At 37.1% G+C, this 16122-nt stretch overlaps 1 protein-coding gene across 8 annotated transcripts in view; it reads right to left on the minus strand.

The window, feature by feature from the left end:
• Positions 1-16122, minus strand: part of DNAH7 (dynein axonemal heavy chain 7) — a 257248-nt gene that overhangs the window by 142287 nt on the left and 98839 nt on the right. For all 8 annotated transcript variants that reach the window (XM_019974246.2, XM_019974250.2, XM_019974240.2 and 5 more), the window contains 5 exons: positions 15597-15809; positions 12184-12293; positions 7131-7299; positions 3930-4032; positions 3682-3809 (listed from right to left, as the gene is read on the minus strand). In XM_019974246.2, the coding sequence (XP_019829805.2) occupies positions 3682-3809; positions 3930-4032; positions 7131-7299; positions 12184-12293; positions 15597-15809 (723 nt within the window). The remainder of the gene's footprint in view (positions 1-3681; positions 3810-3929; positions 4033-7130; positions 7300-12183; positions 12294-15596; positions 15810-16122) is intronic.

Genomic DNA, 16122 nt, shown 5'->3' on the forward strand with positions numbered 1-16122 from the left:
ATATCTTTCATTTCAGGCTAAGACATTTTTCCAAATTGTTAGGCACTTCCATATATACTTGAAAAGACATGTTTTATAGCAGCTCTAACCAAGAAGACTGCACAAAAGGAACAATGCAAACAACAAAAACCTATTCGAATTTGAGAACAGCTTTTGACCTAAAATAGAAAGAAACTATTCCAAGCACCACTGTTTCAAAATGCACAATAAATAAAACATGGAGGAGTCCACACAGGGCATTAACAGACTCGACCCATGATGGCCCCAGATATTTTGCCTTTACGAATACTTATGTATTCAGATTAATCCTACTGAATAAAAGAAAAACATGAGTGAATAAAAAAATTAGACCAAAAGAGCTTTCCAAATGTATCAGTTCAGTTCAGTCACTCAGTCGTGTCCGACTCTTTGCGACCCCATGAACTGCAGCATGCCAGGCCTCCCTGTCCATCAACAACTCCCGGAGTCTATCCAAACTCATGTCCATTGAGTCGGTGATGCCATCCAAACATCTCATCCTCTGTCGTCCCTGCTCCTCCTGCCCTCAATCTTTCCCAACATCAGGGTCTTTTCCAATGAGTCAGCTCTTTGCATCAGGTGGCCAAAGTATTGGAGTTTCAGCTTCAACATCAGTCCTTCCAATGAACACCCAGGACTGAGCTCCTTTAGGATGGACTGGTTGGATCTTCTTGCAGTCCAAGGGAATCTCAAGAGCCTTCTCCAACACCACAGTTCAAAAGCATCAATTCTTCGGCGCTCAGCTTTCTTTATAGTCCAACTCTCACATCCATACATGACCACTGGAAAAACCACAGCCTTGACTAGACGGACCTTTGTTAACAAAGTAATGTCTCTGCTTTTTAACATGCTGTCTAGGTTGGTCATAACTTTCCTTCCAAGGAGTAAGCGTCTTTTAATTTCATGGCTGCAATCACCATCTACTGTGATTTTGGAGCCCAGAAAAATAAAGTCAGCCACTGTTTCCACTGTTTCCCCATCTATTTGCCATGAAGTGATGCAACCAGATGCCACGATCTTAGTTTTCTGAATGTTGAGCTTTAAGCCAACTTTTTCACTCTCCTCTTTCATTTTCATCAAGAGGCTGTTTAATTCTTTTTCGCTTTCTGCCATAAGGGTGGTGTCATCTGCATATCTGACGTTATTGATATTTTTTCCCAACAATCTTGATTCCAGCTTGTGCTTCCTCCAGCCCAGCATTTCTCATGATGTTCTCTGCATATAAGTTAAATAAGCAGGGTGACAATATACAGCCTTGACGTACTCCTTTTCCTATTTGGAACCAGTCTGTTGTTCCATGTCCAGTTCTAACTGTTGCTTCCTGACCTGCATACAGGTTTCTCAAGAGGCAGATCAGGTGGTCTGGTATTCCCTTCTCTTTCAGAATTTCCACAGTTTATTGTGATCCACACAGTCAAAGGCTTTGGCATAGTCAATAAAGCAGAAATAGATGTTTTTCTGGAACTCTCTTGCTTTTTCCATGATCCAGCGGATGTTGGCAATTTGATCTCTGTTCCTCTGCCTTTTCTAAAACCAGCTTGAACATCTGGAAGTTCAGGGTTCACGTATTGCTGAAGCCTGGCTTGGAGAATTTTGAGCATTACTTTACTAGCGTGTGAGATGAGTGCAATTGTGCGGTAGTTTCAGCATTCTTTGGCATTGCCTTTCTTTGGGATTAGAATGAAAACTGACCTTTTCCAGCCCTGTGGCCACTGCTGAGTTTTCCAAATTTGCTGGCATATTGAGTGCAGCACTTTCACAGCATCATCTTTCAGGATTTGGAATAGCTCAACTGGAATTCCATCCCCTCCACTAGCTTTGTTCATAGTGATGCTTTCTAAGGCCCACTTGACTTCACATTCCAGGATGTCTGGCTCTAGGTGAGTGATCACACCATTGTGATTATCTGGGCTGTGAAGATCTTTTTTTATACAGTTCTTCTGTGTATTCTTGCCATCTCTTCTTAATATCTTCTGCTTCTGTTAGGTCCATACCATTTCTGTCCTTTATTGAACGCATCTTTGCATGAAATGTTCCCTTGGTAGCTCTAATTTTCTTGAAGAGATCTCTAGTCTTTCCCATTCTATTGTTTTCCTCTATTTCTTTGCACTGATTGCTGAGGAAGGCTTTTTCTCTTCTTGCTATTCTTTGGAACTCTGCACTCAAATGGGTATATCTTTCCTTTTCTCCTTTGCTTTTCACTTCTCTTCTTTTCACAGCTATTTGTAAGGCCTACGCAGACAGCCATTTTGCTTTTTTCCAATATATATTGGAATGTATATTTTTCCAAATGTACATTGGAATAAAAAGTCGCAAAATGCTTCTTAGATGAAGGAGGATTTACCAATTTGCATTTTTAAATCATACTTTCCTTCACAAAGGCAAAGTATTAAAACATCACATCAAGCAAAGAAAAGTCCAAGGAATAGAAATACCACAAAAATTCTTGGCAGCAGTTGGTCCAATCAAAAAATTTTTTGGTGGAAAAGAAAAATACCTCACCTAATCTAAGAAGCTGTCATTCTAAAAATGTGAATAATGGAAGGAATGTAGGATTTAGAGTCAGAAAACTTGGTTTTGGATCTGCAATTACCACTGTATTATTATTATTCAGCCTTTTTTCTCCATGCACTAGCCATAAACTTGCAGTTCACCAGAAAAGGATATAAAAGGTCTAACAAAGATATGGGGGAAAGATCATATTTCACTAATAAGCAAAGTTTTTTTTTTTTTAATGAAGATTCTAGTCTAGTCAATTAGCTATTTTGTTCTTACAAGAAAACAAAATGCTAGATATTAAGGAGAACTGAGCATTGATATGGGATGTAAATTGTTTCAACCTCTGTTAGAGGCAATTCAGCAACACAGCTCTTGGTCCTATGAATCTCCTAATGAAATACCTTAAAATAGAGAAAAGCCTTAAGTAAAAATTTCCCATTGCAGTATTATCTATAAAGAAGGAAAACTAAATGCAATAGAAATTTCAAACTGTAAACACAGTTCAATAAACTTATTTACAGTTTGAATTATGTTCATGAAGATAGAAAAATGCTCATATTATAATATTAACATGAACAGACCTTCCCCCAGTATTCACAATTGTCTGATTTCAACATTTAATATTGAGGAATACCATACAGTAAATAGTACTCTTGCCTGGAAAATCCCATGGACGGAGGAGCCTGGTGGGCTGCAGTCCATGGGGTCGCTAAGAGTCGGGCACAACTGAGCGACTTCACTTTCACTGTTCACTTTCATGCATTGGAGAAGGAAATGGCAACCCACTCCACTATTCTTGCCTGGAGAATCCCAGGGACAGAGGAGCCTAGTGGGCTGCCGTCTATGGGGTCGCACAGAGTCGGACACGACTGAAGCGACTTAGCAGCAGCAGCAGCAGCAGCAAACAGTAGAATAGGTACCTTTTCCAATATTTCCTATGTTTTCCAATTTTTATACTTATCATCAGTTTTAAAATAGAAGTTCTGGAAATTTCATATTTTTTAAAGGTAATCAAAGCTTTAAAATTTTTCTAAAACAGTTGTCTAAAATATAACATCTAAAAGGAAATGTTTTATGTAAAATTCAAGAAGAGCATGTTCTTTTTATATATTAACTTTGTAAATCACAGCAAGGAAACAGATTATATAATTGCCTTTTCTGTACCTTTAGATTATCAGGCAGTTCTGATCGTCCAGCATATCCAGGGTTCATTGTTATAAAGACAGCACACGTGGGGTCAAGTTTTAATTCAGTTCCTTCAAACACGAGTAAATCAGCACCTGCATTAATACCTGTGGGTAATCAAGAATGAAATGACTTAGCAATTCCACATATAAATGTGACTCGTGCCATTCATTATGTCCTATATTTCTACTGTTTTCACACAATGCAGAGACAAACTAGTCCGTTACCTCTTTGGATAGTAAGAATTTGTTGAGCAACCACAGACAGCACTTCCAAATCAATTCTGTTAAACTCATCGAAGCAAGCCCAGGCACCACAAGATAACAGTCCCTGGGAGAAAAGAGTAATGAAAAATTTCAATTTTATCTGATTGAATATTACATTGAAATGTTGTATTTTCACCTCATCTCCTCACAGATTTAATATCCTATCAAGGAAATTGCTTATTCACCTTTATCTTTAAAGACAGCTTACTCTTTTATTACCAATTCATTATTCTGCATGAATAAAGAGTTTGATGAATTGAAAAATTTTCCAATTGATTTTTTTTTTACTTTCTCTGTGTATTTTTGGCATTTAGATGTATATCTATAATTTCAAAGCCTTTCTTATTTTTTAGTTACAAGTTGATTTTATTCGCTTTTTCCTTACGGACTCCATAGAATGGATTGTAATAATCCTTTAAATAAGGTGACCCCTGTTGTCAATGAGACTACCCTGTAACCTGAGTACCTTAATGACCAGCTAACGCTGTCGGAGGCCCCAGCTTGCAATTCTAACTTACAGCTACCTCACAAGTAACTATGTGCCATGTGGTCATAGGAAAAACTGGAAAGTCAAACTTGAGTAGCTGAGTCCAAATTCAAATTAAATTTTTAAGAAATGCAAAAATGATTATTGAGTGTACATCCTCCAGATTGTATATGTATGTATGTGTATTTCCCTAAGTACCTATAATATGCAGGACATGATGCATGGCACTTTGTATATATCTTTTATACAAGGAAACTAGGGCTATGTCACATAAGATGTTAAGTATTTAGTACAATGCCACATATCTAATAGTGGCTAACCTTGGATTTATGTACAGTTCCATCTACTCAAACACACTGGATTAAACATGAACACCATGCATGTCAAAGAATAGTATATTTTCACCATTTAGTGAAGACTCTAAGACTTAGAAATCTAACACATGATATAATAAAAGGATTAGAAATCACAGAGAACAAAATGCTTGTGAATTCACGTCTTCAGAGTTATACAGATTGTGAGGTTCTAGTAAGATCTCTGTCTTTTTAATTTTGTACCCCTGTTATTCAGCATGATCCTAATATAAATTGTCCATATAGTCAATACTTATCAATAACAAAATAATATTTTTTTTTATTTTTAAACTTTACATAATTGTATTAGTTTTGCCAAATATCAAAATGAATCCGCCACAGGTATACATGTGTTCCCCATCCTGAACCCTCCTCCCTCCTCCTTCCCCATACCATCCCTCTGGGTCGTCCCAGTGCACTAGCCCCAAGCATCCAGTATCGTGCATCGAACCTGGACTGGCAACTCGTTTCACACATGATATTTTACATGTTTCAATGCCATTCTCCCAAATCTTCCCATCCTCTCCCTCTCCCATAGAGTCCAATATTTTAATATATGAATCTATTTCAAAGAATTAAGAATATTATTATATAGATTTGAAAACTTAGTGCATACCAGAATTTTCTTGAAACATTTAGGAATATAATGGCTATTTAAAGTACACAGAGAATCTTTTAGATTTGCTGTTTATTTCTTTAATAATCATTACAGTGAGGTTGTATATCATTATAGAGGATGATTGAAATAGTTACTGATCATTCAAATGTTTTCTTCATATTTTACTTATTATAATATTTTCCTTTCTTTTACTATTATTCTAATTGTTTCAGTGTCAAAAATATAGAAACTTCTTATGTTCCAAATCTTTTATAAAATGACTAGGCCATATTTCAGTCAGGAATAGTTTACTCATAGGGTACGGTTGTTATGTTTTGTTAGTGTGAGTAGGTTTTTTTTTTATCCTAAAACATGTTTATTTGTTCTTTATTTATAATGTTTTTATACTGTGGGATAGCCTAGTAATTTTTTTTTAATTTGTTTATTTTTAATTGAAAGACAATTGCTTTACAATATGGCATTGGTTTCTGCCAGACATCAACACAAATCAGTCATAGGTACAAAATGATTTGAGTATTTTTTCAATATTAACTTTTTATGGAGCTCCTTTGAAAATTAAGGATTAAAGAATCATTAAATTTTAATTTGCAAAGTATACAAAAATAGAAATTAAAAAAACAAGCAAGTGGAACTCATAATCCGACATGGATAATTTTGTGTTCAACTGTGCCACCTAATATTTTAAAGAACAACAAACTATAGCAACAAAGCATCAAAATGACCAGATGTTCAAAGGTTACTCAGTGAACTTAGCCAGGGACTTTATATCTTTCACTCCCCTTTTTGCAATCTTACTAACTCGTAAGAGTGGGAGTCTGACTCAGAATAAGAAAAAAACAAAAGGATTTCAAGTTCACCAAAAAGATTAAATAGAATGTGTCTATAAAAGTAAATTATTGAATCATAACTTATTAATAATGAAGTCTTTAGAGAACTCAGTATTTACATGATGCAATATAGCTCAGTTGGTAAAGAGTCTGCCTGCAATGTAGGAGACCCAGGTTCAATTCCAGGGTTGGGAAGATCCACTGGAGAAGGGATAGGTTACCCATTCCAGTATTCTTGTGCTTGCCTTGTGGCTCAGTTGGTAAAGAATCTGCCTGCAATGAGGGATACCTGGGTTCAATTCCTGGGTTGGGAAGATCCCCAGAGAAGGGAAAGGCTACCCATTCCAGTATTCTGGCCTGGAGAATTCCATGGACTATACTTATGGGGTCACAAAGACTCGGACATAACTGAGCAACTTTCACTTAAATTAATGGTTCTCAAACTTCTAGTTGTCCAGTGTATTGAAGGGATACCACTCATTCATTACTATCAGGAATACTGACCCTTTATAAAGCAAGGACTGAAGAGGGAGGTAGAAAGTGTGAAAGTGTTAGTCAGCTCAGTCGTGTCCCACCCTGCAACCCAAAGGACTGCAGCCCACCAGGCTCCTCAGTCCATGGAATTCTATGGCCAGGATACTGGAGTGGGTTGCCATTCCCTTCTCCAGGGGATCTTCCTGACCTAGGGATTGAACCTGGGTCTCCTATGTTGCAGGTGGATTCTTTACTATCTGAGAGGGAAGTAGAACTCCTTCTCAAATAAGCTTTTGATATAACTCTACTTACAGGAAGTCTTTTATATGCATCAAATTATGTTTCATTATAAAAAGTCTTTCTGAGAAGTTATCATATCATAAATGAGGAGTAAACTCAAACCTTAAAGAATTTTCCTAGAGCCAGATAGTCCAACCCATCAGAGCAGTTGAAAACAACACACTGCTTGGCTACAGCTTTGGCTAAATCTTTAGTAGTTTCAGTCTTTCCAGTGCCAGCTGGCCCCTCAGGTGCTCCTCCAAGGTGCAGATGAAGGGCTCCAAATAAGGTTCTGAAATATAAGAAATAAACAATCTTTGTATAATAATGTGATTTTTATATACATTCAGAAAAAACTTTAAATCAAGAGCCAAATTTTATACTTCCTCAGCAAAAATTCCTTCCTTCCTAACCCATGAAAATCTTTGTCTGTTTTATATTTTACTTCTGAATAGCTGTATATGTGACAAAATCAGAACAAACTCATCTTTGAAATTCAATGCTGACTTCTGGAGAATTCAGTTGATCCTGAACCATGCAATTACCCTACTGCAAGCATATGGAAATGCTACATAAAAAATGATAACTTTGGAAATATAGAACCATTTTTGAGAGAATGAAAAGCAAATTATCAAAGAAGAGACAATGCATAGCTGGAAAAGTAATTAGGTGATAAAGCTGTAGAGATGCACATTGGTTTGGAATTTGTAAATAAACAGTGCATTTATACCCACACAGAAACAAAAGTTCTTAGAACTGAGCAAGCTGAGGAGCTGGATTCACTATTTAAACCCAGAAGATCTGAAAGGTTGCCTTGGGTATAAATGGGAACTAAAATTACTTTAGCAGCCTACTCAGGAGACAAAGAAGAGTCAATGAAGGGACAGGAAGCTTATACTTCATGCAGTGCCCAGTGAGAAATCGACATCATTCATAAAGGGTGCCATCAAATTTCCATTCCCCGGTAGCTCAGCTGGTAAAGAATCCACCTGCAATGCAGAAGACCCCAGTTTGATCCCTGGGTCAGAAAGATCCACTGGAGAAGGGAATGGCTACTGATGGGCATATGAACCCAAACTGAGAAATTAAGATTAAATTTTTGTTCTGGACCAGAGAAAACCCTAGAGCCCTCCACAGAGATAAATGTAAAACTGTTCCACATGGACACCTCCACAAATGAGAAATGGAAGACCACCAGGGGAAACAATCCTACTAAAATGAGCTCACAGTTAAAACCAGAAAGAGAGATAAGAGAGATCAAAATTAAGAATCAGACTTGCAATGACAAAGGCAGTTAGGCAGTTGGACAATGGTCTGAGAGGGCTACTGTATATATGGCACTCTGCCTTCTTTCGTATCCTGGTGGTTTAGGAAGATTTTAAATAAAAAGCAATAGACATCAGACAATTCTGAGGAAAAAAAGAAGTCAATCTCATAAAAGAGGAAACCTGAAATCTAGCAATGAAAAACATAATATCTGAACTTTTGAAAATTCAATGAACAGAATAAATAGCAGAGAAAACATGCAGAAACAGAATTATGCACACTAGAAGATAAGTAGGAGGATATCACCCAGGGAAAGAGGCCAACAATAAGAAAAGTTAAAGACATAGAAAAAGGAAGGAAAAGAATGGGGAAAAGGCAAAATTCTAAAAACAATGGCTGAAAATTTGCTAGAATTGAAGAAAGATATTAACTAGAAAAAGTCCCAAGTAGGATAAATAAAAACTCCTTCACATCTAATAACATCCAGTGAACATCAACAAATAAAGAGAAAACCTTAAAAACTACAACGGAGAAAGTTACTTATAAAGGAATAAAACTAATAATTAGAATAACAGACTAGTCAGCAGTAGCAATAAATTCCAGTAGAATAATATCTTTGGAGAGCTGAGGGGAAATGACTGTTCATCTACAGTTTTACACCTAGCTAATCTATTGGAAAAGACCCTGATGCTGAGAAAAATTTTGGGCAGGAGGAAAAGAGGATGAGATGGTTGGATGGCATCATCGACTAAATGGATATGAGTTTGGGCAAATTCTGGGAGACAGTGAAGGACAGGGAAGTCTGTTGTGCTGCAGTCCATGGGGTAGCAAAGAGTTGGACACAAATGAGAGACTGAACAACAACAATCTAGTGAAGACCAAGAAAAAAAGAAGAGCAAAAGGCATTTTAACTTATATGCAGAGTACGTCATGCGAAATGCAGGGCTGGGTGAAGCTGGAATCAAGATTGCCAGGAGAAATATCAATAACCTCAGATACGCAGATGACACCACCCTTGTGGCAGAAAGCAAAGAGGAACTAAAGAGCCTCTTGATGAAGGTGAAAGAGGAGAGGGGAAAAGTTGCCTTAAAGCTCAACATTCAGAAAACTAAGATCATGGCATCCGGTCCCATCACTTCATGGCAAAGTGATGGGGAAACAACAGAAACAGTGACAGACTATTTTCTGGGCTCCAAAATCACTCCAGACGGTGACTGCAGCCATGAAATTAAAAGATGCTTACTCCTTGGAAGAAAAACTATGACAAACCTAGATAGCGTATTAAAAGCTACAATAAACCTATTGAAAAGCAGAGACATTACTTTGCCAACAAAGGTCCATATAGTCAAAGCTATGGGTTGGGAAGATCCCCTGGAGAAGGAAATGGCAACCCACTCCAGTACTCTTGCCTGGAAAATCCCACGGACTGAGAAGCCTGGTTGGCTACAGTTCATGGTGTCGCAAAGAGTCGGACACGACTGAGCAACTTCACTCACTCACTTCACTCACCTACATATTAGTTGTAAAAATGTGTAACAGTATATAAATAGAGATCAGCTTGTATTAGAATTTCGACTAAACCCCCAAGCTGAGAGCTTTAAAATATTTAGTCAAGAGGATGCCTGCAGTTTCTGCTGATGGCAGAGTAGGAGAAAACAGGACAGTAAGAAAGATGCACTCTTACTGATGGTAAAACACATGTATCATCTGACAAGGTCTAGATCCCACTGGTAGGGAGCCAGTCTTGAGTTAAGCTGAATGGGCCCAGGTGCAGTAGACCCACGTAGAATCAGAGAAGACCCCAGGAAGAGGGTCTGTGTGTAGTCGACCTCATTAGAGGCTGAAGCAAAAGTCACCAGCAGCCAGCCAGAGAAGGCATTTTCCACAGGTGGGAGGATCAGGTGATTGGGGGCTTCCCAAATCCACATAAACATCCCTTGGGACATCTGGTACGTCTGAACTTGTGCCATCATGGAGGGCACTAGACAGCAAAAGGTAGTTGTTACCCAAGACACCGGTCACCTGTAAACCTACCTCTCCCTTTCCTTCGCCTCTCCTCTATCAAATTCCAACACTGGAGAGGCCAAAAGAAGGGCTATTGAGGGGAGGGTGCAATGGATAGGGATAATAATGACAAAAGATTGACCACATTTATCAGTACCTTCCCAAATGCAGGCCACAAGCTTGAGTCAAGCTTGACCTGGGAGGAAGGGACGTTTTAAATTGGATGAAAAATAGTAACTGATTTTATACCTAAATGGACTTTTAACATCTGAAAAGAATAATTCTATTTATTAATATATTAGAGTCACCAGAAAGAGTAGGGAATATCTGAGAAACAGTAGAGTATCCTAGATTTTATCCATAAATGGGGATAATATTTGATAGAGCAAGTTTAAAAGAATAGTGATAAAAAAGGATAAAACTGCTTTCTGCTTGCATCCTGAAATTAGTCAATAAACTAGTTACATTGGAAGAAAATGAAAAAATGAAGCTTAATTTAGTATTTAACAAATCTGGAATATGGTGAATGGAAACTGGAAGTTAAAAATAAAGGTCTTTTATTATTCAGGACAACAGAAAATAATGTACATGTAAACACCTATGAGATATATAATGGAGATATCTACCAGTATGTGTGTGGTGAAACCTTACAGGAGAGAGGCCTTGGCTGGAGGCACTGGTTTGGGGATCTTCAGGATGTAGGCTGTTAAAGCCTAAAGAGTAGAGACTTCCTTGGTGGTCCAGTGGCTAAGGCTCCAAGCATCTCAATGCAGATAGCCCTGGGTTCAATTCCTGGTCAGGGAACTAGATCCCACATGCCACAACTAAGAGTTCTCATATCACAACGAAGATCAAGCCTCCCACGTGCCACAACTAAGACCATGTGCAGCCGAATACATAAATAAATAAAATTTTTAAAAAGTCTAAGAGTAGATGAGAACATTCAGGAAACCATGAAGCATGACACAAAGCACTACATGAAAATACAATTTAAGGGATGAAACAGGATGCCTCAAATGATCCAAAGGAACAGTCAAAAAGTTTCAAGAAGGAAGGAGAAACTAACAATGTAAAAAAGCAATCGCACTGCCCAACAATACTTAGGGCTGAGAGGTCTAGAGCCGAGAGGAAGAAGTCAGCAGAGAAAGAAACTGAAGGTCCCCAATGTTCATCGCAGCACTGTTTATAATAGCCAGGACATGGCAGCAACCTAGATGTCCATCAACAGATGAATGGATAAGAAAACTGTGGTACATATACACAATGGAGTATTACTCAGCCATGAAAAAGAATACATTTGAATCAGTTCTAATGAGGTGGATGAAACTGGAGCCGATTATACAGAGTGAAGTAAGCCAGAAAGAAAAACACCAATACAGTATACTAATGCATATATATGGAATTTAGAAAGATGGTAACGACAACCCTGTATGCAAGATAGCAAAAGAGACAAAGATGTAGAGAACAGTCTTTTGGACTCTGTGGGAGAGGTGGGGGGGGGATGATTTGGGAGAATGGCATTAAAACATGTATAATATCATATAAGAAATGAATCGCCAGTCCAGGTTTGATGCAGGATACAGGAAGCTTGGGGCTGGTGCACTGGGATGACCCAGAGGGATGGGATAGGGAGGGAGGTGGGAGGGGGGTTCAGGATGGGGAACACGTGTACACCCGTGGTGGATGCATGTGGATGTATGGCAAAGCCAATACAATATTGTAAAGTAAAAAAATAATAATAATAATAAATATAAATTAAAAAAAAAAAGAAATTGAAGATCAAGTTGAGAAAAGAATAGTCCAGGAAAGATAACAGAGGATATATTTTGGTCCTTAAAAAAATTAAGTGATCTAGAGATAAGTGAAAGCTTTTTTTCCAATTAGATCTTTAAATTAATGAGTTTACCTGTAACATCTGTCAGTGAGTGGAGTAATAACCAGCCTAGGGGAATTGCCCAGATATTCATATCCATATCGTAAGCCAGCATTGATCATCTTTGTTTCTAAATTATTTTCCTAATATAAATCAGATAAAATGAAGTTAGCTTAAACTGTAAAATTTAAATAATATGAAATCTCAAGCTCTTTAATAAATAATAGCCATGCTATAAACAATATCTTTAAAATTGACTTTTCAGACATCATTTAATTAAGTAGAACAATTCAATATCTAATTTCCTTGGATAAGATTTGAAGTTACTGGCCTCAATTTTTCCCATAGAACTTTGGAAAATATATTTGTTCATTCTCATATTTTCTTTAAGTTTGCTAACACTATTTTATTAAGGTATAATTGACATACAATATTATATTAGTTTCAGGTACATAACATAATGATTCCATTCTTATATTTATTACAAAATGATCATCATAATAAATCAACATTCATCATCATACATAGTAACAGAATTTTTTTCCTGTGAGTTTCAAGCATGCAAAACAGTATTATTAACTATTGTTGTCATGCTATATATTACATCCCCATGAATTACTTGTTTTGTACTTGGAAGTTTGAACCTTTTGACTCCCTTTACCCATTTCTCTCACCTCTCAACCCGCACCCCCAGCCTTTGGGAACCCCTAGTATATTTTATATATCAGCTTGTTTCGTGTTGTTCTTTGTTTTATTTTCTTTTGTTTTTTAGATTCCACATATAAGTGAGATCCCATGGTATGTGTTCTTTATTTTGGATTTAACCTCTTATCAGATATATAATTTGCAAATATTTTCTCCTTTTCAGTAGGTTGCCTTCCCATTCTGTTGATGGTCTTCCTTGATGTACAGAAGGCCTTTAGTTTGATGTAGTCCCACTTGTTTTTTTTTTTTTTTTTCTTTTTTTTTTGCTCTTGTTGGCTTTGATTTGGGTGTCAAATTAAAAAAAAAAAAATCCCTATTACCAAAGTCAAGGAGCTTACTTCTCTAAGAGTTTTATGGTTTCAGGTCTTACACTCAATTCTTTAATCCATTTTGAGTTAATTTTGAGGTATGATGTAAGATAACAGTCCTACTTCATTCTTTTGCATGTGGTTTTCCAGTTTTCCCAACACCATTTATTAAAGAGATTGTCCTTTCCACATTTTATAGTCTTGGTTCCTTCGTCATAAATTACCATACATATGCAGATTTATTTCTGGACTCTGTTTTGTTCCAATGATCTATGTATCTGTTTTTATGGCAATACCATACTGGTTTTATTACTTTAGCTTTAGCTTAATTTATTACTTTAGCTTTGTAATATAACTTGAAATCAGGAAGTGTGATGCTTCCAGCTTTGCTCTTTCTCAAGACTGCTTTTCTATTTGGGGTTTTTCCTGTTTCCATAAAAATATTAGGAATGTTCTGTTTTTTTTTTGTGTGTGTGAAATATGCCATTGGAATTTTGATAGAAATTGTAGTAAATCTGTAGATTGCTTTGGGAAGTATGGACATTTTTTTTTATTTTATTTTTTAACTTTACAATATTATATTGGTTTTGCCATATATCGAAATGAATCCGCCACAGGTATACATGTGTTCCCCATCCTGAACCCTTCTCCCTCCTCCCTCCCCATACCATCCCTCTGGGTCGTCCCAGTGCACGAGCCCCAAGTATCCAGTATCGTGCATCGAACCTGGACTGGCGACTCGTTTCACATATGATATTATACATATTTCAATGCCATTCTCCCAAATCATCCCACCCTCTCCCTCTCCCACAGAGTACAAAAGACTGTTCTATACATCAGTGTCTCTTTTGCTGTCTCATATACAGGATTATTGTTACCATCTTTCTAAATTCCATATATGTGCGTTAGTCAGAATGGCTGCGATCCAAAAGTCCACAAGCAATAAATGCTGGAGAGGGTGTGGAGAAAAGGGAATCCTCTTACACTGTTGGTGGGAATGCAAACTAGTACAGCCACTATGGAGAACAGTGTGGAGATTCCTTAAAAAACTGGAAATAGAACTGCCTTATGATCCAGCAATCCCACTGCTGGGCATACACACTGAGGAAACCAGAAGGGAAAGAGACACGTGTACCCCAATGTTCATCGCAGCACTGTTTATAATAGCCAGGACATGGAAGCAACCTAGATGTCCATCAGCAGATGAATGGATAAGAAAGCAGTGGTACATATACACAATGGAGTATTACTCAGCCATTAAAAAGAATACATTTGAATCAGTTCTAATGAGGTGGATGAAACTGGAACCTATCATACAGAGTGAAGTAAGCCAGATGGACATTTTAATAATGTTAATCCTTCCAATCCATGAACACAGATATTTGCCTTTATTCAGGTCTTAAATTTCTTTCATTAGCGTCTTACATTTTTCAGTTTATAGGGCCTTCACTTTTTTGGTTAAATTTATTCCTAGGTATTTTATTTTTTTGAGCAATTATAAACGGGATTGCTTTCTTAATTATTCTTTTAGATAGTTCATTATTCTTCTATATTTTCAATCATTTGTTCCATGAGTTTTCACTGTAGAGTATTATCATCATCACCATTTTATATCTAAGGAAGCTGGTGCCTGAAGAGAGCAACTTAACTTTCCAATGTCACACAACTGGTAAGGGGAAGATATAGCATTAGAAACTATGAATGCACAGTCTGGGCTCCTAACCACCATGCACATAGCCTCATATAGTGTTCCAGGGTTCTGGTTCTTTTATCTCTTCTCCTTCCACTGCATACATCCCCAAAACCTTTCACAAAAGTGACTATGATGAGAATTTTCGAGTCTGTATCTCCAATCATCAGCTCTCTCTTCCCACTCTCAACAGGCCCAAGCTTGTTCACTGTACTGTTCCTGCTCCTCCTGCTTCCCTGATGGTGACTGCCATCACCAGCCACCCAGATCTGCTGATAAAAGCCTTCCTCCAGATCATATTTTAGGTTCCTTCAACTGATCAATATGAGAAAAGTTTAATGACTAAATCAGACTAAAACATTCTAATTTGTATATTCTTTAGATGTATCAGGAATCAAAAAAAATTTTTAACTGATTAGTTTCAACATTTTGCAGATTCAGCAAGCATAATGACTAATTTCAACTGAGTAAGTTTTTATAATTCCTCATAGTTTGTGTGTGTCTATATTATTTCTATGTAACTATGTATTTGGATATAGATATACACATAGTTTTCATACACATGACATACAAATTTTGGCTGCCTTAATCTTCAATGTGGTGAAGGCTTGTTTGGGTATAGTTAGCCATCAGCAAGAAAAATCCTGTATTACCAATACTATCACCTATGTGAGCTAGCAAGCACAAATTAAACAGATGTGATCTGAAATTGCTGTGTAATAACATTCGGTAATATTACTTACTTGCCAATAGTACCTAAGCTGACTTAACCATTCAAAGTCCGAGTCATCATTAACTTTCTTTTTAACAAGTGTTGTGAGAACATCTCTAGCATGGACATCCAGCACCACAAGGGCTCCCAGAGTAACACGATTTTGCTTGGACAATTTGCCACGAACCAACGTGACAATATCATCAATTTGCTTGTTACATCTTTCCAAATATTCCTCAAGGGCCTGAAAGAAAATAAGATATAATTACTCAATGTGGTCAGAATCCCTTTGAACAAAAATTTTTTGACCTAGCACATATACAGAGTAGAGTATTATCTACATTTTTATCATAACTTGCAATACGACATAACTTAAAAATAATCAATTTCTTTTTACTACAAAGGTATTAGGTTTTCAATGGCAACGATCTTTCAATTGAAAAATCTTTCAGTGGGAAAGACTGAAGGCAAAAGGAGAAAGAGGCAGCAGAGGATAAGATGGTAAGATAACATCACTGACTCAATAAACATGAATCTGAGCATACTCCAGGAGATAG

The sequence above is a fragment of the Bos indicus genome, chromosome 2 (assembly GCF_029378745.1).
Source record: "Bos indicus isolate NIAB-ARS_2022 breed Sahiwal x Tharparkar chromosome 2, NIAB-ARS_B.indTharparkar_mat_pri_1.0, whole genome shotgun sequence".
Taxonomy (NCBI): domain Eukaryota; kingdom Metazoa; phylum Chordata; class Mammalia; order Artiodactyla; family Bovidae; genus Bos; species Bos indicus.